Genomic DNA, 26,189 nt, shown 5'->3' with positions numbered 1-26,189 from the left:
AGCATAAAATGGCAACATTGGTCAGTAGGGTTCAGTCATTCTTCAAGTTCCTTCAAGGCTGTGATGAGAAGACGGCTGGGTGTCAGTACAGAGCTGCTGGGCCTGCCATGCTTTGAGATTGGCCTTTTTTGGGTTGAGTTTTAGAAAACAAGTATCCTCCAAACCAGTGCAGATGCCTTGTTCTTGCCCTGAAGTCCTATTATACCCCAAAATCTTTGAGGTGGGAACAACTACTGTGGTACTACACCTGGATGGGTGCGCTAGTGGTGGGAAATGAATTAAAGAGTGGAGTGGAGGGACTCAGAAGTTTCTACTGGCCTCTCGTCAAGGGGGAAAAATTTCTTTCATACCTTTTAAGTCTAGAACCAAGTAGGATTTATCACTTTGATATTGCAGAGACCTGGAAAGGGAAAATCAGATTCATGTAATGGTTTTAGAAAGCATTTAGGAAGAAGTATCTTTACTCTTTTGAGATACACAGAATAGCCTTTTCAAATTTTTCTTCTTGTTAAAGAAGAATACAGGCCACAGAGAAACATTCATAAATCTGTGAATTAATCATATCAGGCTCACACAGGAAAACTGCTCAGGTCACTTCACTGAAGCATTTTTCTAGGTATTATTAGAAGTCAGAAGATCAGCTTGTCAGTGGCTGTAGGAGCAGACTCGAAGCATGTCACAGGAAGTAAATCCTTTGGTGGGAAGTGTTTATAAGGGGGAGGCTCCTATAATACGGCCTAAATTTCAAATATCTGTAATAACTATTAAAAAAAAATCCTTTTTAAACTTTTGTAGTTTCATAGTCAAGACTGAATGTGCATCTGAGACTTTAATCCCTCAGAAAGGGTCATTTCAGTCTGTTCTCCAGCTGAAGAATTTGAAAGGCGTTATGTCTTTGAAATGATAGTAATTTCAAGTTAGCAGAAATAAGTTTGAGACAAGAAATTGCAGGATCCTTTTATTCTTGTGAAATAGATTAATGAGTTAGGAAAATGAATTGTAATTACTGATAAAGACATCAAAACCGTAGATGAACCTTGTACGTGCCTCTCTGATGATTTGTAAGATTTGTAATGCTTGCTTGCATCGACTGTAGAGCCACGGTTCTCCAAAGTAGTCAGCACTTGGCCCAAGGTCATCAGTTGGTATATCGGTGAGTTTTCACTGAGATTATTTGTTTTGGTCTGTTGTTTTGGGGGTTTGGGGTTGTTTTTTTTTTGGGGGGGGGGCAAATGTATGTAACTAGTATTGTTACTTTGTCCTCTTATTACAGTTTCTGCATTTTCTTCTAGACAAAACACTTGTATGTCAAGCAAGAGGACGCCTTGCCAGTTGTTTCAGTGAAAGCAGGGTACAGCCAAGACAAGCTGTGTGTGTCCAGAATGTCATTTTGCACATGCAGTTGTTAGATCTGAAGGTCAATTTATGTAGTCGGCTAAAATTGTAACCTAATTATATGGTTCAGTGAGAAATTGTGTAGTACAGCAGTAGCTGGTAAAATCCCATGTGAAGGGAAGGGAACGTGCAATTTGAAAACAGAAACGTCATCTGTAAACCCAGAGAAAAAAGTGCAGTGTAAAAACTACAAATACAATGATACAACACTTTAAAAGTGGACTCTGCATGCATGTCTGTGTTTTATTGTTTTTTATCTAGATAGCAGTGGCTAGTTTGGGTGTTGCGTGTTAACCTCTGTGGGCATCTCAGCCCTACAGAGCTGCTTGCTCGCTCTCCCAAGGTGAGATAGGGAAGAGAATTGGAAAGGTAAAAGTGTGAGAACTCATATGTTGAAGTAAGGATGATTCTCTAGGTAAAGCAAAAGCCACGTGCACAAGCAAAGCAGAAGGAATTTACTCGCTGCTTCCCTTCGGTGTTCAGCCACTTCCAGCAGAGCAGGGCTCATCACACACAGCGGTTTGTTGGGAAGACAAACACCAGCACCCCCAACATGCCCCCTCTCCACCTCCTTTCCTCCAGTTGTTATTGCTGAGCATGATGGCACTCGGCATGGGACATCCCTTTGGTCAGCCTGGGCCAGCTGTCCCGGCTGTGTCCCCTCCCAGCTCCTGATGCACCCTCAGCCCCCTCACTGGCAGGGCAGCACAAGAAGCTGAGACGTCCTTGGCTCTGTGTAAGCCCTGCTCTGCAACAACTGAAACACCGGTGTGTTATCACCACTATTCTCATCAAAAATCCCAAACACAGCATCAGACCAGCTGCTAGGAAGAAAATCCACTTTATCCCAGCCAAAGCCAATGAGCTTGGGTATAAGGTATGGGAACTCTTTTTTTCCAGATGTTTGGGCAATATTGCAGAGGAGACAAATGTTCGTTAGTTTTGGTGACTTTTGGAATATTTTGTTTGCCTGTCATTAGACCTGGTGAAAATCTTTGTAAAGTTGCTTTTTCTGTGTAGAATCTGTGGAGAAAATGATATGCTTCTGGAAAAGGGGTGTGTTAACATATTTAACATGAAATCAATCTTAACGTTTTTTGAAATCTGAATAAATGGCTTTTTTCAGTGGTCTTCAAAGCTGACTGAATGAGATGATCCAGTGAGGTGCAGGAAGAAAATATTAGAACGTCAGTAGTGAAATTATGTAATCAGAGAGATGAACACAAGTATACTGGTGTAGTCAATTATTTGTATTTTTTAATCATGGGGTGCGTGAACAAAAAAGTTTAAAGACCAGCCTATTAAGTGATAGTGTATTGCTTCAAATAAATATACAGAAATTCAAACAATGAAGTCCTGTCACAGATTTGCCTCTTGCAAACTCTTGCAGGGAGTTTGCAGGTTGTCAGCCCGATGGCCAGCTGACAGAGTAGGCTTTGTAGTTAGAGCATTATCTCCTATCTTGTTTTTCCTACAACTGGCAAGGTCTGAATTAGAGCTTTAACATGAGCAACAAGAGTTGAATTCAGGGAAAAGTTTTAATGAAGTTTTTTTTTTTTTTTCCTGTTTAATCCCCCTCACTCAGGGCAGATCAGATAGCATGCAGCTCAGCAGTATGGGTAGGTTTCAGCATCAGCTCTAGCTTATAACATCCTTGGTCAAAAGCACTTGAGTGTTGGCTGCGATAACTGCAACAATCCTGGCCGGGAGGGGAATGGGAGCGGCCTCCTGCACCGCGTGGAGGCTGCAGCACAGCTCCTGGCACAACAGCTCGCCCCAATTGCCGCATCCTTTGTGAGAGGAGCTGCAGGTACCAGTTTCCCAGCCCTGAACCCAGGCTGAAAGGGTAAATGACAGAGAGATGAGGTCAAAGGAAATAAATCAGCCAAGCTGCAGAGTAATGTGCTCAGAGTTCTGAAGAAGCCTGGACTTTTATAAATAAAAACCTAAAGACCACAAAAAGGTTACGTGGAGGTCAGTGCAGCTGATTTTAAACATTTTTTTTAAGACTTTCTAAAAAATTTACTGGACCTGGCAGAGTCTTTCCTTCCCTTCTCACTTTGAGAGTGCGCATCCCTCACTGCACAGCCATCATTTTTAGTTTCGTTTGCTGGAACTGAGAGTTTCAGCTGCTTCACTCAGCTGTTGCATCCAAACATGCTTGTGTTCCAAAAATTTACTTGTTGTGGGTTAACCCAGCAGGCAGCTCAGCTCCAGACAGCTACTTGCTCGCTCTCCCCAGGTGGATGGGGGAGAGAATCGGAAAAGAAAAAGTGTGAGAACTCAGGGGTTGAGGTGAGGACAGTTCACCCTTTCTTCCTTCTTTCTCCCAGCTTTTATTGCCAAGTACGATGCTGTGTGCTATGGGACATCCCTTTGGGCCAGCTGTCCTGGTTGTGTCCCCTCCCAGCTCCTTGTGCACCCCCCGCCCCCTCACTGGCAGAGCAGCATGAGAAGCTGAAATGTCCTTGGCTTTGTGTAAGCCTTGCTCTGCAACAACTAAAACATTATCGCCACTATTTTCATAAAAATCCCAAACACAGCATCACACAAGCCTCTGTGAAGAAAATTCAGTCTATCCCAGCCAGAACCATGACAGCGGTAAAGCCTTGTGTTATGTTTTGGCATGTTAGTTGGTTGACAAAAAAGTGTTGTTTTCTCCGTGAGGGATGAATTGTAGTGACCCCACTTCTGCAGTGCCACCTAACACTGTCATCCTATCGGAGCAACTTTTCTTCCTCCTTATTTACCCCGGCCCAGACCTTTTGTCTGGTCAAGAATGGTAGGCACAGAGTGGAGGAGACCTGGATCAATCAAATCATTTTGCTTGCCCGTCAAACTTTTGAAAAGCAGAGAAATGAGCCAAATTGGCCTTTCTCTTCAAAAGCTCCTGTTATGATTTGAGGCAATGTTGTAAATGTTCTGATCACAGATGGCAATCCTGGTACAATTGGGAACTTACTTGTTTTCTGGACTTCTTGCCTCTAATGAAAGGTCCTGGCTTTGCTTCTTGTTTTATGGGGTCGTTTTCTTACAAGGTAGGCACCTTCTGTATTGAGAGTTTCTGACCGAGTTAGAAGAGAATTGACCGAGCTGTGTAGAGAACTTGAAAGCATCACAGAAAAGGGCTTTACTTCAAAACCAGCACACCTTTGTACTTCTGAACACCTTTAAAGGCATAGGAAATATACATTCGCGTAGCCCTTTCTGTATGTAGACGTTTATTTAATTTAGTGCACCTTTTTTCTCTTGTGCTGCTCCGTTCCCCTTTGCACTGGAGCCTCAGGCATCCAGGGGTTGTAGCCAGCCTCCATCCTCTCTGTTCCCTGCCGGTGAATGAAGTTACAGCTGGTGATATCCCGAGCGGCGTGTGTGAAGTTCAGGAGGCTCAGATTATATATATATCCTCCTTAGCAGTGCAGTGTTTGATCTCTTTTGCCTAGGACTTAATAATAATGATTAATTACGCTGCTTCTTCAGATCTCTAGGCTGTGTATCCCTTTTCCCTTACACTAGAGAGAGAGACCTTAATAGCAGTATTTGGGACTGACCTCCCTGTTCAATTAGTATTTGACACTGATTATAGAAATATTAATTTGGGGCTCCTGAAATGATTATAAAGATGACTTTATCTGGTGTTTGTGTGCTAACAAATGTTAGGACTGGCTGTAGTACGATCTATCTTTTGCAGGATGTAGGATGATCTGTCTTTTCCACGCTTTCAGGAGAGTACTACAGCATGTATGGTTATTTCAACAATCATAAAATTTCCTAGGGAGAAACCTATTGCCCCAAGCTCTCCAAGTTCTTTTAAGAAAACAAAAGGGGCGAGGGAGTAGGTACAAATTGTCAGTACTTCTTAAACAACTATTTTAAAAGCAATTTTTAAAAAGAGAAGAGGAAACCTCAATGATCTGATTACCTTTTTTGTAGCTGGCTGGCTGAGTAACCTATGTAGTATAACCCAGCTTTTGTATTGTATATTTGACCTGATTATTGAAGGTCGTTTTTGTTTTCTTTAATTCTCCCATGTGACATCCCTGCCAACTATCTACTGATTTCACTAATTGCATTCCTCTTCTCTTGTTTGTTGTGAAGTCTAGATAACTGTTCTCTGGGGGGGAAATGGCAGTAAGTTCCAGTTGGCACTGTTGCTTAACTTGCAGACATTATTCTGTAGGATTTACCTTGGATGTGGCTGTCCTGTACTGCCACAGCATTGTGGCATTAATAGGCATGTGCCAAGCCAGGACTATGTGGTAAAGGTACAGAATTATTGCAGCCTGCACAGCTGTTGGTGGGAGCATTTTCGTGCATTGGCAGCTCAGTATCATTTTTCCTGTGAACGAGTTCCTCACTTATCTTTTATCTTTAACTGGCTTGAACCTGTTTATTTGCATGATGAAACACCTGTCAGAGGAACAGGAAAGCCTTGTTCAAAGAGTCTATGGCTGATGTAACATGCTGAGCTGGGGACAACCAGGCTAAAACACGGGCCACCTGTATCTCAGGTTGCTGGTTTGCATTTCGGCAGAAAGCAGAACTTTGCTGCTGTTCCTTGTTTGATTGTTAGCACTTTCTAGGCCAGTCGATATCTAACATTTTTGCTGTCTGCTTTATGTTGTTTACTAGCAATAATACTAGTTTAGCTTTGAAGCTGAGCACATCTGGTTTTTTGCAGCCTAACACCATCGCCTTTGGAACAAAGACAATTTCTTAAACAAACAAGACACAAAATGTTTCTTCCCCCAGTACTTGTCTTCAGTCACAAACTTGTAGATGTCCTCCAGGATGGCTCTTCCCCAGTGCAGAAGACATCCCAAGCAAAACCATGAAGGTCATCTCCTCTGGTTGGTATGAGCCAGCTGGCAAGCTCCCTGAGCCCGAGTGAGTTCAGTCCTTGGAAGTCTTGGTGACAGATCCAGCTCTAGAGACGTGCCTTTCTGGGTCTGTACTTTAGAGCCCAGTTGGCAGAACCTAACATCTTGTGAGAGAACAACTCCAGTGGTGAATGAAAAAAATGTGAGTTCAACTGTTGGGCTGGGCACGGAGAAGCAGATAAACTCCGCGTAGTCCAAACTTGAACTAGCAAGTTCCATATATACATTTTTACGTGGCTGATGCTGAGAGCTAATTCACTGGTGGTTGCCACATGGATTGCAAAGATTATGGTAATTCATTGGCATAAAGTGCTGCCTTTCCCAGTGATTACAGACTGGCTCAGCGTTGTCTTTTACATGCCTTTATGATCAGTGGAGCCACAGTGTGAGACCTGGCTCTAAGTGCATGGCAGCTTCTCTCAAGGAAAGGCACAAACAAGGAGAGGCTTCAAACAAGAAAACTGTACTAAAGGGGGAATTACAGGTGTGATCCCTGCATCTAGGGGGACTGGAGCTGGTACAGGTACAGGAGATGTCGTGTAGCAGCCAAAACCAGAGGGGTGTATTTCATAATAAACTGATGGAACTTGGTAAAAACCAACAGTCAGGAATGAGTGGTTAGGGGCTGGGAATATCTTGCAGAGCCTGGTATGTGGGGCTCAGGGTTAGGACTTTTAGTACTGTGGAGGAAAGTGAGGTTGGGAGTAAATCTGTTTTTGAGTGGAAGAGGCAATGATGGATATTACTGAGGTACTCAGCATAACGTTAACTGGTGGTGAGGTCAGACACTCGCTGTTCCTTGTTAGGAGTCAGAGACAGTATGAGAACATCCAGCAAGAGGTGCAGCAGGTTTTCTGGTGTGAAACAACACTAGGAGGTTTTGTGAACTTGCTTGTAAATTCTTTGTTATGCCTGAAAGAAGTCTTAACCCAAGCTCCAGGTGCATCTATATACCACGCTGGAGCTAACTAGTGGTTTCTTCTTTGAGAAATAAAGAAATTCAGAGGAGGAATGTGTGGGAGTGATTCAAGAGAGGTGAAAAAGGCTGCTTCACCTGGGTCAGGGCACATACCGCAATAACGGTGTAGCAGTAGACTTGCACTTTTAACCTAAAACTTGAAATTCAGCCCAGTGTTTCCAAGTTAGCATCTTATTTAGTTCTTTCTGCACTTCTTCTTCAGGATGTTTATTACTGCGGTGTTCTCTGTATCCCCACAGCTCCTCACTCGAAGGCTCTTCCAACACCCCTACAAGGCAAGTTGTGCTTCTGGCAGTTAGTTAAGGAAGGAACAGAGCTTCAAAGCGTTTGAAATTTCTGGAAGTGTTATTTGTATGAAACTTATTCCAGGAGAAAATATGTTTTTGGAAAAGGGGAGAGGGACAAAGGAATGAAAATACAGGAAACGTTAAATAATTTGTTGTTCTTTCCTATAACACCAGGCAACATGTGGGTGCAGTCATCCAGGCTGGTCAGTGCATTTGACTGTGCAGAAAAGTCTGGTGATTTCTGGTCTCATGCAGCTGAGAATCTGAAAGATTTTGGCATTTTTATGCTGCGACTAAGTTCTTGTAGTATGGACTATTGCAGGAGTGTTGACGATGACCAGTGAAGCGATTTAATGTCAGCTGCTGGCTAGTCCAATATACTCCCATTTTCCAAGCAAATCATTGAACTTCAGTCAGTATATTTTTAAAGGGCATTTTTCAGCCAATTTTGCATGGATTGGGGATTTTTACGACCCACGTTTTTACCTACTCTCCTTTAGGGTGGAAACAATCCAGAAAAATATTTGCCTTGCTCTACGTAACTGTTGTGTGGGTATTTCTGGGAGGGACAGTAACATGGAGGAGAGAAATCCATAGTGGTTTTTTTTGTTTGTTTTGATTGAGAGTTGTGTGTTACTTATTTTGAGGAGGGGAGTGGGCATGGGATGGAGGTGTGTGCACTTATTTTTAATTTCGTGTTTGAACAGTATGTTATGCTATTTATCAGTACACTGATCTGCTTCTAGCCTGTGGATGGGTCTCTTGGGTATTTATGCTTATCAAGTATAATTCATGTCTTCAAACATTTTGCCTAACTTCATTATTCGAATCATGTGAAAGATAAAGTTTCCAGTTTTAGTCCTCATTCATAGTTTATTAAAGAGTCATTTACAGAGAAGAGCAGTGTGTGTATGTGTGTTGGGGAGCAGGAAAAAGGAGCTTTTTTCTTCAGAAGCTAGGACATACCTGCAAGCAAGTACACAGAGATTTGGGCACTTCCCTGTCTGGGCTCAGTCGCACATGACAGCATTATTTCGATGTTGTGTGAATGGGAGTGGGCGTTCTTACAATTACTATGGTACACTTATAATTGGCAAGGAGATGCCGTGTGGACAGCCTCCATCAATTCTGCTCAAATTAATAAAATCCTTGATAGAGGACCTCTTGATATTTGAGCATAAAGTAAGAGCTGAAAGGCCTCTGCTCATTAATTTTTAACAGCCTAAATGCCTTCCAGGCTTTTGATTTTTAAGGCGAATCATAAAGCAGTAATTCACAGGGGAAAAATTTGTCAGGTGTAAGCAGCAGCAGTGTCTTGTGGGACCTTGCAGAAGAACACGTTTCCTGCTGTTTGATGACTTTTTATAATTAGTTTTAGGAGGTGTGGTTTTTACCCTCACACTGTGTAGACCTGTGACATCTTCACCATCAGATACCTGTTTACAGATTGGAAAATGGATTATATTATGCTAGATACAGTGTAACGGTGGTGAAATGAGGTGATTACACTTTGTAGCTTGGGAAAGATATCACTTTTTTTTTTTGGATTTTTTTTTTGATTAAGCTGTTTAACCTGGCAGCTTTGCGAGACAGCTGTCTTGCTAGGGGAGGCTTTGATGGCACAGCCTCGGGCTGCTTTCTCGTCCTCTGATGTTTGTCCAGAAGAGACCCTGGGACTATGAATCCCAAATCCCCCATAGTGGGGACAGTGAGAGGAAGGGGAACCAGATACAGGGATAATGACTTCTTGGACAAGAGCACTGAGGATGAACTGCCAGTTTAGGTCATTTTCCACTGGATGTTTTATGTTTGGTGATATCCTTAAGCTATTAATCAAGTGGTAACATGTGTTGCATAGTCTGATATTCAGTTGTACTGGGATTATATTCCTGCCAAATTTCTTACATGGTTACTTAGTACCATCAGAACTGGTTTGATTTTTTTTGCTTGTCTGTAGCACTTGATGAAGCCTATTACCTTCTCTGTGTAAAAAATCTGTAATTGTTAGGATTTTTCTCATGCTTTCGGCAAATCTACATTTAAAGAGTCAGGCAGAAGACTTTGTCTTGAATTCTATTCACTCCTTGAATGTAAAGAGGATGGAAATTCAAATTATTAGAGATGGTAAATAGCTGGGAGATAAAGCAGCACAATTCAATAACCTCTTAAATGTTTGATTCAATGAATTTTGAATCTTTTAAATGAAGTTGGTATAATAAGACAACGCTTTACAGTTGAGACAAAGCAAAAATGACAAGCAGTTGAATCACTATATCTACTCATAAAGTAGTTCACAACTTCTCAAAAGCCACCAGAGGCAACTCCTGTGGAAAGCTTGAGGTTTACATTCTTGTTTCACTCCTTGGACTGTAATCCTGCAGAATTGTAATGTCTGCTTTAATTATCTGCATGTGCAGTCTTAAGAGGCTTGCATGCCTCTGTCATCACTTGCCTCATGAGTCCTCGTTTCAAAGTTGTATTCTCCTGAGGTTTAAAAAAGAAAAGACAATTCCTTAGAAAATGGTGGATCATAAATGTATTGGTACAGATGAGTCATTTACTTTGAGAAGCATAGGACTTTTTTGTAGCAAAACATGAGTTCATTTATTACCTTCAATCCCTGGACTAGAAGTTTTATTTTTTAGAATGAAATACGTGATTATTATGCAGGGATGTCACTGTCTAAGTTAAATAATTGCCAAGTATGTGCAATGCTTGATTTTGTTTTCTCCCCCATAGTATTAAACTGTTTGGTGCAGAGAAATTAACTTGTCCTAGGATTTTGACAGCTCATGATCAGTAAATGATGCTAGCTGGATTTTTCTTAAAGGGACACTAGTTAAAGAAATGGTGATTAGAGATGTTCTTCCACTTGCTGAAGTGTTGTAAACAAGTGTGGAGACTCCTTACTATTCCGCATGTGGAAAACCTAAGTTTGTATCTTGCCATTGCAGTCTCTCCTGAACTCACTGTAGGTTTAGGCTGAAAGTTTAAAACAGAAACCTGATGTGAAAGTAAAGTAACCTTCAAAAGAAGGAGTATACTTCTTTATTTCACTTTTCTGCTGTGGCAAGCAATTATTGTGTAAATTTTACCTCCATCTCGTGAACTCAATGTGCTTGCTTCGTAGCCAGGCCCCCTGAGATGATGTTTGCAAAGCTGATTGCTTGCTGCTCTGCTCTTCATCCTTGTATCTTAAAGCAGTGGGCTTTAACACTACCTGTCCCCTTACCTCCCCCCAAAAAAAAGAAAAAAAGGAGTTGCAGATAAAACTGGTGAATGAACTTCTCTTTTTAACCCAAGGCTTCAGGTTTTCTTGTATGGCAGCAGGTAATGTGTTTTCTTTGTCTTCAGACTTGAGAGTGGGATGTCACTGTTGCTGTATTTGCTCGTCTGGCTCTTGAGTTTTACAATGAAAAAGCCTTTTCATTGACAGGATAAGCCTCATATATCTTCTTATGTTGGATTTTATGTAAGCTTGTGGAGTTATTTTTGCTGCATGTTGTAGGAGTAGATCATGCTTTCTGGGAGCATTGAATATTGATATCCTTTACTTACTGCTTTTAAGTGGAAACATACTATTTACAACCACGTCATCCAATTATACTAATCTTTAAATTGTGTAGTTTGATTTATTCTGATTTATCCATCCTGCACGTTTTGGGGCTGTGTTGTACCTCTTGAAATACCCAAGCTGTGTTGTGACTCACGATAGATGTGCTCAGGTGCATCTTGTCCACACCGTCTGTGAAGAGAAGGGGTCTTTCCTCTCCCTGGAGCTGGAGGTGGCTTTTCTGGGTCCCTGTGATGAGGGGCCACCCCACCGCTGACAGCACTAGCCCTCTTCTGACTTGACTTTGCCATGAATAGCTGTGGCTTCCACATCTGCCACGTTTATTTTAAAACAGTTTCCAACAGAGGAAAGAGGTGACCCCAAATCCTAAAGTTCAAGCTGAATTAAAAAGTCACAGAGTACCTGCGGAGAGGTCTGCCCGTGCTGTTCCTTGTGCTCCTCCACAGGCACCTGCTGCCAGGCCCACCAGGCTGGGCCCGACATGGATGCGGTGCTTTCTGCAGGAAAGGCCCAGCTGTGTTTGTGTCACTTGGTTTTACCAGCGGATGGTGGGGAGGAGGAGGGTAGGGGAACTTGGTAATTAAAGTAGGGCCCTTCTGGGTCTGGACATAGTTTAAATGAGTTCCCAAGAGCTCACAGAAGAAGACGGTTGTATTTAAAGTAAGTCTAGTGATAGTTCTGCCTTGTTTCCCTCACAGTGAAAGTAGCAGCCAGGGTAACTGCGTGCTTCAGTACTGCTTGATGCTGTAAATCCTTGCCTGGGAGAGCTCTGCTCTGATCATTTGGCAGCTACAGGGCTGTGTATCACCTTCAGAAGCCCTGCGGTTTTTAACTTCTCATCAAATGAACCCGTTACAACTTGATCTAACAGTGCTAATGGTTTTCCTTATCTGTCGGGGGAAAGGGGGGGGGTATGGTGGTCACGGTGGTGGTGGTTGCTTTAATGTGATTTCATTAAATTAATTTAAATGCTGAAGCTTTTTTTTTTCCTCTTTTAATCCAGTACCAAACATATTTATGGGTTTTTAAGATGGAGTGTATACATCAGAATTACAGCAGAGCATAAATAGCAAATGCTTCGCAGCTGGCAAGTGAAAATAATTCTAACTTATATTCTCCAATATACAGTGTCTTAATGACTTGAAGCGCTGTATTTTTACAGGACAGATATCAGATACAGGCTGCTGAAGCATTATGGCAAGTCCTGTTACTGTCCAAACAAAACGTTTTTAGGTTTACACAAAGCGTGTTGCTCTATAATTAAACATTAAAAAATTCAGTTCTGAAAGTCAATCCTGCAAAGAGTTTTTGTATGTTGTTACACATCATTTTTATAAGTCCACTGAATGCAGCATTAGGCCAAGAATTGGGAAAACTGAAAGCAAGATTGTACTCTTACTTCAATTTTTTTTTTTAAAAAAAAAAGGTTTCTCAGTATCATTCTGTCTCAGAACTTAAGAAAAATCACTAATGTAGAGAAACTGGAATGGGATGCTCTTAAGTGTATTTTTATCACTTTTTCTTCCTTGGGTTTCTTGAGTGTTATCTGATGAACATTTTCTGTGTTTGTCTAATTAATGGGGGAATAGACAGCCCTTTTTCATGTGCTTTATTATTGCTTGTGGGGCTCTGTAGACCAAGCCTTTGACAAAAAGTACATCACTTCTTGATGGCAGGACCTCCATAGGAATTTGTCGCAGACGGGAAATTAAGAAGCCTCAATGATTTTACTCAGCATTGGATATTAGACTAGATTCTTCCCACATTCCCTATGTACTGCAAAAATCTTAAACTTATTTTATCTTTATCCTGGAGCTTGCTTTAATGATGACCCTATGTTGTTGTTTAACCCAGCAGGCAGCTCAGTCCCACACAGCTCACTTTCCCCTGGTGGGATGGGGGAGAGAATTGGAAAGGTAAAAGTGCGAGAACTCGTGGGTTGAGATAAGGACAGTTCACTAGGTAAAGCAAAAGCCACGCTCACAAGCAAAGCAGGACAAGGAATTCACTCGCTGCTTCCCGTTGGCAGGCAGGCGTTCAGCCACTTCCAGGAGAGCAGGGCTCCTCATGCATAACGGTTTGTTGGGAAGACAAATGCCACCACTTCAAATGTCCCTTCCCCCCCTCCACCCCACCTATCCTCTTTCTCCTTCTTTCTCTTATCTTTTATTGCCAAGCACGATGCTGTGTGGTATGAGACATCCATCGGGGCCAGCTGTCCTGGCTGTGTCCCCTCCCAGCTCCTTGTGCAGCTCCCTCCCTGGCAGGGCAGCAGAAGAGGCTGAAATGTCCTTGGCTCTGTGTAAGCCCTGCTCTACAACAACTAAAACATCGGTGTGTTATCACCACTGTTTTCATCAAAAATCCCAAACAAAGCATCAGACCAGCTGCTATGAAGAAAATTGACTCTATCCCAGCTAAAACCATGACATCCGGTTGTTTTGGTTTTGTGTTTTAAGGAGTGGCAAATGGCCAGCTATCACCCTTCTATCTTGGTGGCCAGTGAATTTCTTCTCTTTGATCTTCACCTTTTATCCAACATGTATTACCCTAACTCCAAGTTTTATAATCGCAGCTGGTAGTAGCTTTCAAGGTCATTACAACAAGCCTTCTGCCACATCAACATACAAGCATCAGAGGAGTGTTTTGACTAGCAGTGAAGGACTCTTCTTGGAGAGAGGAGGCAGCAGCTGGGATGTGCTTTTGCTGTCCCTAATCCACTACTGCTCAGATGTGGTTGAGCGTGTTTTGTCAGTGTTAGTGTGCTTGCTTTTTGCCTGGCAGGTAGTATGGACCCCAAGAATGGAAGAAATCAGGTATTTTCTTGTCTGGTATATTAAACAGTACATTGTGTGCAACCAATCTGCACAAAGTACTTTGAACACTTGTTAAGTTCCTCTAGGAAATATTTGAAATGCTATGGAGAGGAAAAAAAGTACGTGCTTCTCTTCCCACAGTGTGTTTCTTCACTCAGAAAAGAAATGAGCGAACTTCGCTGGTGCTCAAGACAAATGTTGAGGCAAATCATCAGTAAAAACTATTCAAGGGTGGGTGGGAGGGTGGAATTCTCCCTCAAGTTTTCCTGCTGTTATGATTGTTGTGCCATTCTACTCAGCAAGCAATTTTAAACATGCTTAAATATGACTAAAGACAGAACCACATCTGTCTCAGCAGTGTACATGGATATGCATTCACATTTCTGAGCGGGCCCTGGGATGATTTTGCAACATCCCAAATGTTATCTTGAAACAAAATTTTCCCCTTCCCTCTTCTAATGACTTCTAAACTCATTATTGTTTCTGGACCATGACAGCAACCTGTTGGAAGTGTAAAGCAAGGTAAAACCAATTCAGATTATTTGTCAAAAACAGCACAATTTCGTTTGGTCACCAAAGTAAAAATGCATCCCTGTCAGTTCAAATCAAGCTGTAGCTGAATTTAAAAGCTTCCTCCTGCCCTGTGTTTTGATGACTCATATGCCAGCTTCATGCCTAGCAGAATTCCTTCAGGATTCTGAAGGTGTAGATGCATTTTGCAGTAAACTGCTGAGTACTGAGGAGGTGGCATGTCCATGGCTTGTCACACAAACCTTCTCCACCCAAATCCCTGCACTGACCCGTGCAACCCTTAGAGGCCCTTCCAGGTTAGTGAAGGAGCACAGTGCTTTCCTCTGAGAACCCTTGAGCTCAGATGGGATGTGAGCATCCTAAGCATTGTCCATGCCCCTGGAGATGGCGTGCCTTGCTGTGTGCCACATGTCCAGACTGGTTCGAAGTAAAAGTTCAGAGTTAAAAATATGTTTATTTGCTCCATTATGGGAAAAGTTTGTTTTCAAACTTGTAAAAAGATGATGCATCAAAACGTATTTTTACGTTTATGTTCAGATGCAAGTTTTTTTTCTTACCGTAAGATTCTTTCTTAGCTGCTTCAGCATTTTGACTGGTGCGCAGTGGTGGCTAATGAGCCCACACCTGGGCTGACATGCCCCAGAGAGTCCCTAATGCTGTGTCTTCCTTCTGTATCCTGCTTCCAAGTAACACGTCCCTCTGAAGGCGCTTGCTACAGCCAGCCAGAACGGCTGCTCTGAGTTATTCCCCCCACATGCACACACTTAAAATGCGAGGAATGTGCTGACTTTTCCATCCTCATTGCTTTCACGAGGTGCTGGCCTGTTATCTCCTGGTGTGGGAGATGAAGTCATTTCCCTCCACTTCCTCAGGCTCCGCTGACTGCAGTTGCTGTTGTGTATCTCACCTAGCACATCTCCCCTGCTGGACCTCAGACACTTAGAAAGCATGCTTTGCATTGGATATTTGTCATAGTATATTACATTTTCACAGTGTAGAATATAAAACAATGTAGTAGATGTAGAGGGGTATTAAACATATTCAGCTTAATATACCTATAGCTTTTCTCTCTGTAAGCAACATATGTAAAATAAATGTGCTACAGCAGAGTGAAAATGAGTTTTCAGAACCACTAACCTGTCTTCCTGCCATTTGCAGAGATGATTTTAAAAAGGGAAGATGGGCTCTTAGAGGATACTGTTAGGAGTACAACTGGAATTGATAGATTTAGTGCATGGAAAAAAGTGCATGACTCTCAGGCTGCTTTTCTTGAATGAGTTATACAAATCTGTTTTCATTTAGGCAGTATTCATACTTTGGGATATAAAAGATAGACTCTATACCTGCTTAGGAGTCTATATTCAACAAGGTGTGCAAATGAGTACCAGGTACATAAGCAAACCTGCTTCTTGATGCATCCGTTACAGTACTGCTTATGTCTAGCTGTGTGTGGACATGGGATTTCTGATTAAAACAGTTTTAAGCTTCAAAGGAAGCTGAAAGCAAAGCATTGAAACCTGGTGTTTCAGGCATAGGCTGTATCATACTGCACTGGAGTTACAGTGCAACTTCGATTCTTCATTCTGTAGCTGTTTCAGTAAAAACACATTGTTTCCTCTAGTTCAAAAAAAAAAAAAAAAAGAAAAAAAAAAACCACCAAACCCAAAACCTGCCATTCCTGTTGAACTCTGTAACAGCTTTTTAATCTTTGCTATTGTTCTGATTCTTACCAAGGAAAACTCACCGAGTTTTCTATGGAAACGAGGTCTGTGTGAATGCTATGTGTATATCTCTATTAAATTTGAAACCTGTTGGTTGTTTTCAGCCAAGTTTCACAGTTCTCAGAGGTAGTGAGGTTCCTACATGTTGTGTAGCAACATTAATTGAGTAGGGAGAAGTTACTGATCTAATAACTCAGTGGGCATAATCTAATAACTCAGTGGGCATGAGGCACATGTCTTCAAACTCCGTCCTTTCCATGGCACTTGCATTTTTTTCAAGCGTCAGTAAATACTTCTGGGGAAGGAGAGACTAACACTCGGGCTCTGCTGATGAAAGACCTGACCAAAAAGGTGCAGGTTTACACTGAGGAATTGTTCCAAGTCCTTAGCTTGCAAAATGGCAAAGCCTTTTGTCATGTCACCTCTCCTCATTCACCTTCTGTAAAAATTGAAATGGATCCTCTGAAAGAAGCTGCTGCTTAAAGGAGCAGGAAGCTAAAAAGACCCTCTAACCACTTTGATATCGTCTCTCTCCAATGTGTTTTCTCAGTATTGAGGAATGTTTTCTCTTGTAACATCTTGAAATTTGATTGATATCACAGTCACACGAAAAACAAGGCATCTTGTACAGTACAGAACAGCTGTCTTCCACAGCCCTGGCTCATGCCTGTCCCTGTGCTGTGGAGTTCTAGACTTAAATCCACGTTTTGCTAAGTGGAAAAATTGTACCAAGATGTGCCTAGACTGCAGACAGTGTGGCTGGCAGAAAGCTAACCAGGTAAGTGCTTTGTGCTTATAGCAGTCTGCAGCTTAGTGCAAGCTGGAAAACCTGCCTGCGAAGCTGGGACAAGACTGTTTACTTGAACAAACCCCCTGAAGCACTGCTGGCAGATTGGAAAGAGCTCGTGTGCCTCAGCTGCTTCAGTTTACACTTAAACATCTTAGCATAAATTTACCTTCGTCAGCCATGTACTCAGAGCTGGATGTGAACTGGGGCAATGGAGGAACTGGCACGTTTCATTTTTGTGGTCTGCAAAGTGGGAGATGGGATAGCTTCCAGGATGAAGGTGCAATGAACCCGAGCCTTGCACTTTAGCTTAAAAAACCAACACAATAACAACAACACAGAAGCAATAGTTTGACATTTGTTTCATTTCTTATCTTCTTTGGCTTCTCTGTCTTACGGCTTCTGTTGGCTGCTAGAGTCTTCAGTCAGACATTGAATTAATATTATTAATGGCACGGTTTACCTTCTCATATCCTGAGGCCTCATCAGAACAGCACAGGTGCTTTCTGTTACTGAGTGCAGATGTGGAGAAATAACTGCTGAGACAATATAATGCACGGAAGTTGTAGTTTCATCTCCTGAAACCACATAATGGAAGGACTTCAAGGAGGAACAGCACATTTGAGCCACTTCTTCCATTCTTCCTTAATTCTCTCTTCTTGTCATACGTACAAACACAACTGTCCAACAAGACAAAGGCAACAAAACAACAAGCTATTACATTATCCTACTGTGAATTTTTAGGCGATGGAAGGGAAATTTTCGTATTTGGTCCGCCAGCACTTAGAGTCTTCACCTGAAGTGAGGCTGTTATTGTGGCTGGTGTATCTAGGATCTATTGCTATATGTTTTTTTCACATTTTTGTCAATATTATAAACTGAAAATTTGTCCTGAGTGGAAGCAACTTCCTTAAAACGTAACAGCCAATGTATGAAAACACCCAGCATCATAGCGTGTGGGTTTGTGGCCTGCACACGTTGGCTTGTGATTCAGCCTTAGAGGTTGGTTTGGCAGAGGGCGAGCAGGCCGTAGGATGGTGGCAGGGGTGGGCTGTGGTGCAGGAGCAGCAAGGAGGTAAAGACACCCGGAGGGTGCTCATCAGCCTCTCTGGGCAGGTGAGTCGGTTTCGTGAGACCAGCTCCATGAGGGCTTGTTGCTTGAGCCTTTGCTTCAACGTAGTTATTTCTTGATGGGATGGGAGGATAAAAACCTGTCACACAGGCTTTTATTGACCAAAAAATACGGTTTATCTGATTCAATACCTGGGTTATCTCTTCTGCTGAAGCAAAAGAGACGGTTGCCTAAGGCAACCAATATGTTCAGTGTGATTGCAGGCTGTGATTGGTAAACCTCTGTGGGCTTGACTGATATGACATAAAAATTGTGTTGCCTTTTTCAGCGTAATGTTGGTTGCAGATGCTTATGCATTTTGCTGATTTTATCCTGATTTGCCAATGTGTGTTAAGAACATCTGTGATCTGCTGATAAACAAGACACTGAATGGGAGCCAGCTTTTTGTTTTTAAAAAACAGTTTTAGTATTACTTTCTGTTGCATAGGAGATTGCCTGGGGTATGCAGATATAGCTGGATATTGAAAAAGTTTGCTGGAGTCCTTTTTTCACTTGACTTCACCACTACAGCTGGAGGCAAAAGGTGAGGAGGGTGAGGAGAGACTCTGTGGAGCTACCCATATGGCCTTCCAGGGGCACAGAGGAGAAACTCCCTATCTCAAGGGAATAGAAGGAAGCAGTTAACTCGGTTCATGTCTCAGGGACGTGGAGCAGCACACAGGGAAAAGCACTTGTTTTTTCAGTTTTACTCCAAGCTGGTCTGCCGGTTTCTTGTAGAAATAAGTTCCAGTTTGGGTACTAGGGACCGTCAAAGGTCAGGGGGTTGCTTTGCCTAGGGCTGGACCTTCTTGAGGTGAAGAACTGTCCTCGCAGAAGGGGATGATTTGGTGGTCCAACACAGCATTTATATTTATGGCTGTTTGTGTAGTTAGTTTTAGTTATAGTCGGGAGAAAGGAAACTTTTATAAACGTATAAGCAGCTGTTTACAAAAAGAAAAAGAAAAAATATTCTTGGGGACTGCGTAGGAAAAGGGCCTAAGTTTAAAATATGAGTATTCCATGTCCTCCATCTTTTTGGCCTTTTTATCATAGCTTTTGAGGTTGTTGAAAGGTTACTCCTTAGTCTTCAGCAGTGTCATCCAGAGAACCCTCAATTAATGTTGACCTGTGGAAGTGGCTTCCCCAGTCCTGAAAGCTGCAAACCCAGCGTATGGCAAACTGCCACGGGCTGAGTATCAGCACCTTGTCACCGGCTGCGTGTCACTGCTCAGCCTGGGGAAACCAACAAAATGTGACACCGAAGGCTGCTGTTGACAAGGTACCTAAACCACCAGGGAGCAAATCCCAGTTGCCTTCAAGTTCCTTTCCCAGCTTGGCTTTGCCAAGAGCCCACCCCCTAAATAATTAGGAGCAGCCAGCAGAGATCTTGAACCTCGAAAGATACGTTCCTAACAGGAGTATCTTTGGCTAAACTGCCTATCTAGAGGTGTCGCCACAGACTAGGGAAACTCCAGATAAGGGAAAGCCGTCTTGCCTAGTTTTGTGGGGAGTTCAGCACAGGGAAATATTTTTGTCTCTTCGCCTAGGCTAGATGACCTTCATGTAGGTGAAAAGGGCTGTTTTTTACTCTTAGACCCTGAAAGAAATGTGCATTTTTACAGTCCTTTCATCTAAGAGATGTGAGGGAAGGAATTATTTTCTGCTTAATACTATATATTTCAAAAGCAACGAAAAGATACATGTTTTTAAATGCAAGATCACAATCTGTACTAGTTCCTGAGATAGTTGTTTAGAGAGGTACTCTAAATCAAAAGCTAATTAAACACTCAAAGTACTGTTCCTCTTAATTGTTCAGATGCTGATAGATGTACTAGTCTATAAAACTTATTTTCCACTTTAAGACCTGTAAAACCTAGTCATAATAATAATGCTTTTAATTATCAGATGAATTCATCTGTCTTTCCTCAAGTCAGCATTCCTTGCTCTGTCCTCCTTACTCCACCAGCTTTATGTTAGAAAGCTTTATTTGGAGGCTTATTTTACGGCAGTGAAATGGACTGACTTGCATTCTGCAGCACCTGAGCTAACTGGGATGTCTTTTGTTACCATGTGTTACCTCTAGGGATTTACTGCGCTGCCCGTTGTTGCCCGGTGCAAGCTCCCGTAGGTGTCTGTCATTGGTAAGCCTGGCTGCGGTGCAGGACACAGAGCTTACGGGACTGGCCCTGACTTTGGCCCTCCCAAAGAATTGTAAACCTCGTTATTCTTGTAAGCAGCTAAGGCTTTTTGTACCATTAGTACACTCCAGGCTTATGTACAGATTTTGACTTGTTTTTAAAGACATTTAGAGCTGTGAGTGTTGAACAGAAAGGTGAGGAATAAGCACAACACACAGATGACCCAAGCTCTGTGCATATCTCTGAGCTGTTCCTTCCTTCCGTTAAACCTACGATCAGAGCGTTTCAAGCACTATGACTTAACAAGATGTAAAGTCTCCTTGCTCACTTGGTGACAGAAATAGTCCTCTCTTTGATTAAGCAGCTATCACAGAATGGATGTAAAGGTGGGCTACTTGTTTTTCAGGCAACTCTGAAAGAAAGTAGATAAGCATCAAGACCCTACTAAGCTGCTGGAGACCCAAATTAGAATGGGTTGAGGAGTGCTCAGCTTACGGTGTGTACTTAAAAATGTTATGCAAAACAGCCCCTCAAAATGAACATTATTTTGCCTGTATTATAATGCAGTAAGTCATAAATACCTACAGAGAGGTGGTAATACAGGAAATACTCTTAAGCAGATAAGCTGAGTGTGGTCCTCGTCTCCTTGCTTTCACGTGTTGTTAATAAAGTGATTTTTTTTTTTTCTTTACAGAAGATATCCCTCTTCATGTTTTGAGGAGGGTTTGTAAAGAATGAAGTCTGATAGTTAAACATTTTGGGGAGTATTGTTCCCATGTCTAAACAATGGATTTGTGTGTTAGTGTAGAGTAAAAGTCATTCTCTTAGTCAAGAATATTTTTGAAGTTCTATGTGCTATTGAGCGTCAACTGCAACAGTGTTCTTGCTTAATGTTTTTATTATCATATTTAAAGCCCAGCTGAAGGCCACTGTGGAGTCATAGGCAGATGAATATGCTTGAAGCGTGGAAGTCTAATGGATACAATTATCATCCTACTGTTCATTGCAGTAGTTATTGAGGCTACTCAAAATGTTAATTGGACACTAAGTTTCATCCCTAGAGAAAATATCTACTACATGTTTGGGTCACGTTCAAAATATGCAGGATCCTAGGAGGGTATTAGTTGCTACGCTTCACAGCACATTGGACCAAAGATCTGTTATCTGAGGAAAGAAATGCAAAAAAATGATGTACAGTAATGCCAACTACCAACTGGAGTGTTTGATGGTTTTAATTAGGCATTTAGACTCTTTTTTTTTTGCTTCAGTGTAGTTCAGTTTGTGCTGGTAAGCAGAAGAGAAATTAGAGATGGGGGAAATAGAATTGTTGTTGTAGAGATTAAAAAATAGTGTGCAGTGAAGTTTTTGCATGTGCAAATAACTGGAGAAGATGGGATGCTAGTCCCATGGCCACCCACTGATATCTCTATGGGAGAACTTCAATTTATATTCAATGGGTAGTTATGGTCTAAAAAGTGCAGTAAATCCAGAAGACTGTGCAAATTCTCATGCATGTGGAAATAAGAGGATTAAACAATTTCATTTTTTTTACCATAATTGAAAAAACATGCCTTCTTAAGCAGAAATACTGCTTGCAAAGAAAAAAAAAAAAAAGGCAAGCAATTTCCCTTCAGCATCCAACCTCCTAGAAAAGCCTCTTTACTTTATAAAAGGAAAGAAGTGCCAGCCAAAACTTTCACAAGAAGGGAAGGAGTTATATATGTGGGGGCTGTATTTATCTGAGCTCGAGTGATAAAATGTGATTAACTGAGATTGCAGAAGCCGTAATGTCGGTACAAGACTAGTGAGCAGGAAGCGGGCAATTCCTTTGGCATTTACACTGAGGTGTCTGGTCCTGGGGCTACTGTAGGAGGGTAAAATTCCTTTGGAAGCTGTTCTGCTATTAGAAAAGTGCATTATTACTCTACCTGCTCCGTGCTGTCTCTCCCCAGAATGGTACTTCAGAGCAGGGACATCAGGGACAGCAGAGCTGTACTGAGGCAATTCAGTAAAGGAAGGTAATGACGCCCGAGGATCTTTTGCCCCGCTGCAGCCACCGTCTGTTCATCAGCCACGGAAAGGTGGATTTGTTCTGCTCAGAAGTGAATTACTCACAGCTGTTTCCTTTGTAAGATTGCATTTTGTACTTACTGATACAATCAATAGTTCAGAGGAATGGAAACTTTTTATTATTTTTTTTTTTACTTCCTCTTCCCAATAGAGTACAACTCCTCTGTGTTTTAAATCTTTTTTTCTAATTGCTCTGCTGATTACTCGTGTTCTGTGGGGTGTTTGATTTCATCACTGAGAACTGCCGACATTGGGTTTTTTAATCTTTGTTTGGTAAATAAAATCTGTCCTAGCCAGATAGGTTTATCTTTGTTTAATGTGTGTGTGTATGCACTTAAATGTATTGATATATATATGTCCAAAGAAGATTGGACTATTGTAAGTGTGGTTACAATAACCAGTTATAAAAAAAACAAATCAGGAGGTGGTATGATCGTATTTTGTGTCTGTTTGAGTCTGTGGATCTCCTTTTTCTTAGTGAAATACTTTACACGCACACATGCATACACTTCAGTGGGAAAAGGCTGGCAATTTAAGCTGGTTGATGGGTAAATGGGTGGAAAATGACGTTAATATCATGATTTTGCAAGTTAGAAGTGAGAAATTGAAAACAAAAATGGAAGGTTTTGACTGCTTCAGTAGTTATTTTAAAGATTTTTTGAAGATATATTTATTTGTGTGTTTGTGTGTAAGTTACAATACAATTAAGTGGTTATGCATAGTTGCAGTATTATATAAAGAAAATATTTTTATTATTAAGCTAATTCCCCTCATGCTTAAAATGTTTTCCTTTTTTTTGTTCTTACTTTGTAGCTGTTTGCTGTATGTATAAAACCTGTTGGTTGCTATATCGCTCTAATGTGTTGTACAATGTGTTAAGATATTTGAAGGCAAGAAGTAATGCATCTTAAACTGCTGTACTACCCGATATTAGGAGACAGCCTTGCAGAACCAGAGGGTAACTTTGAGAAGCAGCTGAAGAGTAGTATTTTTATGTTGGTTTCTGATGAAGTTTCTGTTTACTGCTGGTTATTAACCCATAGGACTGGGGAGTGTCGTGTTTGTTTGTTTTTTATTGGCAGTGTCTTTGGGCAGCGTTGGCTGAAAGTAGGCGATGCTTCCATCAGCTTCCTTTCAAGTAAGATGCTGCAGGATTAGAAAGTTCCTAGTAATGAGAAAGGAGAACCAAGTTTTTTGACGGTGGATGAGATCCAACTAGAGAAGGTTGAAGAATTGGGTCTGAAAGCTTGATGCTATCCTTGGGATTAGGAGGAAGCGATGTGGCCTCACCACAACATACCCCTTTAACCAAGGGGCCAGGCAGGAGTAGAGGAACCCAAGACAGTGCAAGCTTAAAGAAAATGACTCAGCGTAGCATTGTAGTTGTATCTGTTGAAGTCCCAGGAGGACTTTACCTGAACCCTGAGGAAGCAGCTGGGGCACAGCACCAGGAGTGTTTGTTCAGAGCCAGGCAGCAGCCAGGACAGCGCCTGTGTTGGGTCGGTGTTGCGAGCAGGGCTTAGAGCCACCCAAGATCAAAAGGAGCTTCAAGCATCTCTGCCAAAGCCAGGGATCCGCAAGGCTGGTGTTAAGAAAGGAGCAGCTCTCACCCTGCCATCACCATGACACCATGAAGCTGCGCTGTTGTCTCCCAACGAGGTTGGCACTCGCTGATTCACTGTTCACCTTTTATTGCTGGGACTCGGTTACAACATCCCAGTTAGTAAATTCAGAAGCTACCCGGGCTTCTTCTGCACTACACAAGAGTCACTGTATGAAATGTTCTCGCTGTGGAAGAATGGTTAACTTTATTTTTCCCTGAGTGCAACAGAAGTGTTTTCAATGAATAATGCAATGCATTTGAAGCTTTGGAGAAAGATATCTTGAAGATTAATGATTTTTAATTACAGTGTTTGTGATGCATAATGGCATCTATCTGTATTCATCTTTTATTGCAGAATTGTGTATCAGGTGGATCATATGGCAAAATAATGGTGGGGTAGTTTGTCTCTTCAAGAGAAATTGTGTAGAAAAAATTGAGTTTGTTTTTGCTTCCATGAGGTTCCCAAGAATTTTTCAGCTGGAAAGGCATAGTTGAGTATCCCATTTGACAGTGTCCAGCACTGGAGACCTTAAAAGACGGTGCAGCAATTCCCAAGTTTGCAGATCAGAGGAAAACTGCCTTTCATTGCAGGTCTTATTCTGGCTTCCAGAGCAGCGTTTGTGCTATGAAACTCTGCTGAAGCCGATGTTGGCCTAGGAGCTCGTCATGCATTTGCACAAATTTGTTTCTTATTGTGTCCCCAGCACGGCTGTGGCCCACAGTCTGGTGTTTTTCCAGATGGTACCCAGGAGCAACATGGGCAGCGCTGAGCCAGGAGCTGCTTTGTACAGGCAGCGTGGATGCAGAGACTCGGTTTTGGGAGAGGATGAAGAGCGTAGCCCGTGTCCCTTGGTCCCTGGGCTGGAGGTTGGCCAGCTGTATGCAGCAATGCAGATGGAACCCAGGAGGAGGCTTGCACAACGGAGCTGGTGCAGAGTTTGCTGCTTCTGGTTCAGAAGGGCAGACCTGGTGCAGGGAGAGGGCAAAATCTCATGCTGGAGGAAAGGCAAGAACAGGACCAGAAGTGTCAGCAGTGACAGCGAGCTGCCCCTAGGGCCTTCAGCAGCCTGGCCTAGTCACAGGGCTGGATGCGAACCTGCACAGGGAACTTTGGTACATCCTTCAGCCTACGCTTTGCATTTCTTCCATCAGACCGCTTTGTCAGAGGCCTAAGCAGATGGGTTTTCATTCCTTAAAGTCAACACTGAACTTCTTTTACATTTTAATATACTTCCTGTAAAGGAGCAGATAGCTAGCTGCATGCAGGCTTAGCGAGCAGAAGACTTGGGGTTGCAACATGCTCTGGCCCACCCCTGGTCTGAGTTCTTCAGGTTTTTGGTCAGGAGAGGCACACCTTTGAATGGTTTGGAGGGATTTTTTTCTTTTCTACCTTTAAGAAAGATTTGTTGTCTGCTGCCCTTGCAGCCCCCAACCCAGCCAACACAACCATCGGTCTTTTTGGGGCACGTTGATTAACGTGTGGCAGCCTGTGCATCGCTTGTATGGTTCGGGCACCACCTCTTTGTGGCTTTCCCAGTCTAATAGCTGTCTCTTGATGCTGCTCTGGAGGTATTTTGTCCTTGGCAAGTGATTTACAAAACTTTTGCCACTTCTTCGTGATCATTTTGAATTGAGAGCAGATTAATGGTTGTTTCTGTATTGGCAGTGGTTGCCTTTTAATAACAGTTATCCAGCTTTCTTGTGTCTGTCTAAGTATCATGTGCTCAGATGACTCCAGAGGAAACATATCTGGGCACTGTGCAAGTGTCTAAATATAGCAGTAATAATCTCTAGCTTTCTTCTTTTAAGTCAGTAGAAGAAATTTCTGGATACGCTTCCGTTTGTGTGGAGCACACACTGAGATAAGCCCATATTGACATCTATCTCAGTGCTAATTTCTGGTGTCTCCCTATTACTTTGCAAGAGGAAAGCCTTTTTCTATAAATCTCTGAGCTTGTCTTTGGGGTCGGTTTGGTTTTTTTGTGATTTTTTTTCTTATGCCAGAGAATTGCACAGTTTTCTGCCCCTTTCCAAACTGCCAACTTCCTGCTCCACTGAAGTTCCTTCTGGCTCCAGTCCCAGGGTGTCTGGGAACAATAGGTTCTATTTCAGTCCATAGAGATTTAATTGCTGTGAATAAGGTTGACAATTATCTCTCTTTGTGTTTGAGAATCCCACCAGCTGTTTTAGATGCATTTAAATTGCTGCACCATGCTAAATTCACTTGTCACATCAGGAGCTATTGAGCCAGATTTGAGGCAACTCATAACATGTCCATGGCCTTTACTTTAAAAATC

The 26,189-nt window shown here is 42.2% G+C and overlaps 1 protein-coding gene across 3 annotated transcripts in view; it reads left to right on the top strand.

The window, feature by feature from the left end:
* Positions 1-26,189, top strand: part of PPM1H (protein phosphatase, Mg2+/Mn2+ dependent 1H) — a 139,189-nt gene that overhangs the window by 25,817 nt on the left and 87,183 nt on the right. The window contains exon 1 of one of the 3 annotated variants that reach the window (XM_080592101.1): positions 2,241-2,272. The exons of the other annotated variants lie outside the window; for them this stretch is intronic. Within the exon in view, the coding sequence (XP_080448227.1) occupies positions 2,256-2,272 (17 nt within the window). The 5' untranslated portion in view covers positions 2,241-2,255. Of the gene's footprint in view, positions 1-2,240; positions 2,273-26,189 lie in introns of those variants that run through there. 3 annotated transcript variants of the gene reach the window in all.

Source organism: Anser brachyrhynchus (genome assembly GCF_964034855.1).
Source record: "Anser brachyrhynchus genome assembly, chromosome: 1".
In the NCBI taxonomy this organism is placed as follows: domain Eukaryota; kingdom Metazoa; phylum Chordata; class Aves; order Anseriformes; family Anatidae; genus Anser; species Anser brachyrhynchus.
The sequence above is the reverse complement of the archived record's forward strand: the minus strand, read 5'-3'. Positions and strand labels throughout refer to the sequence as shown.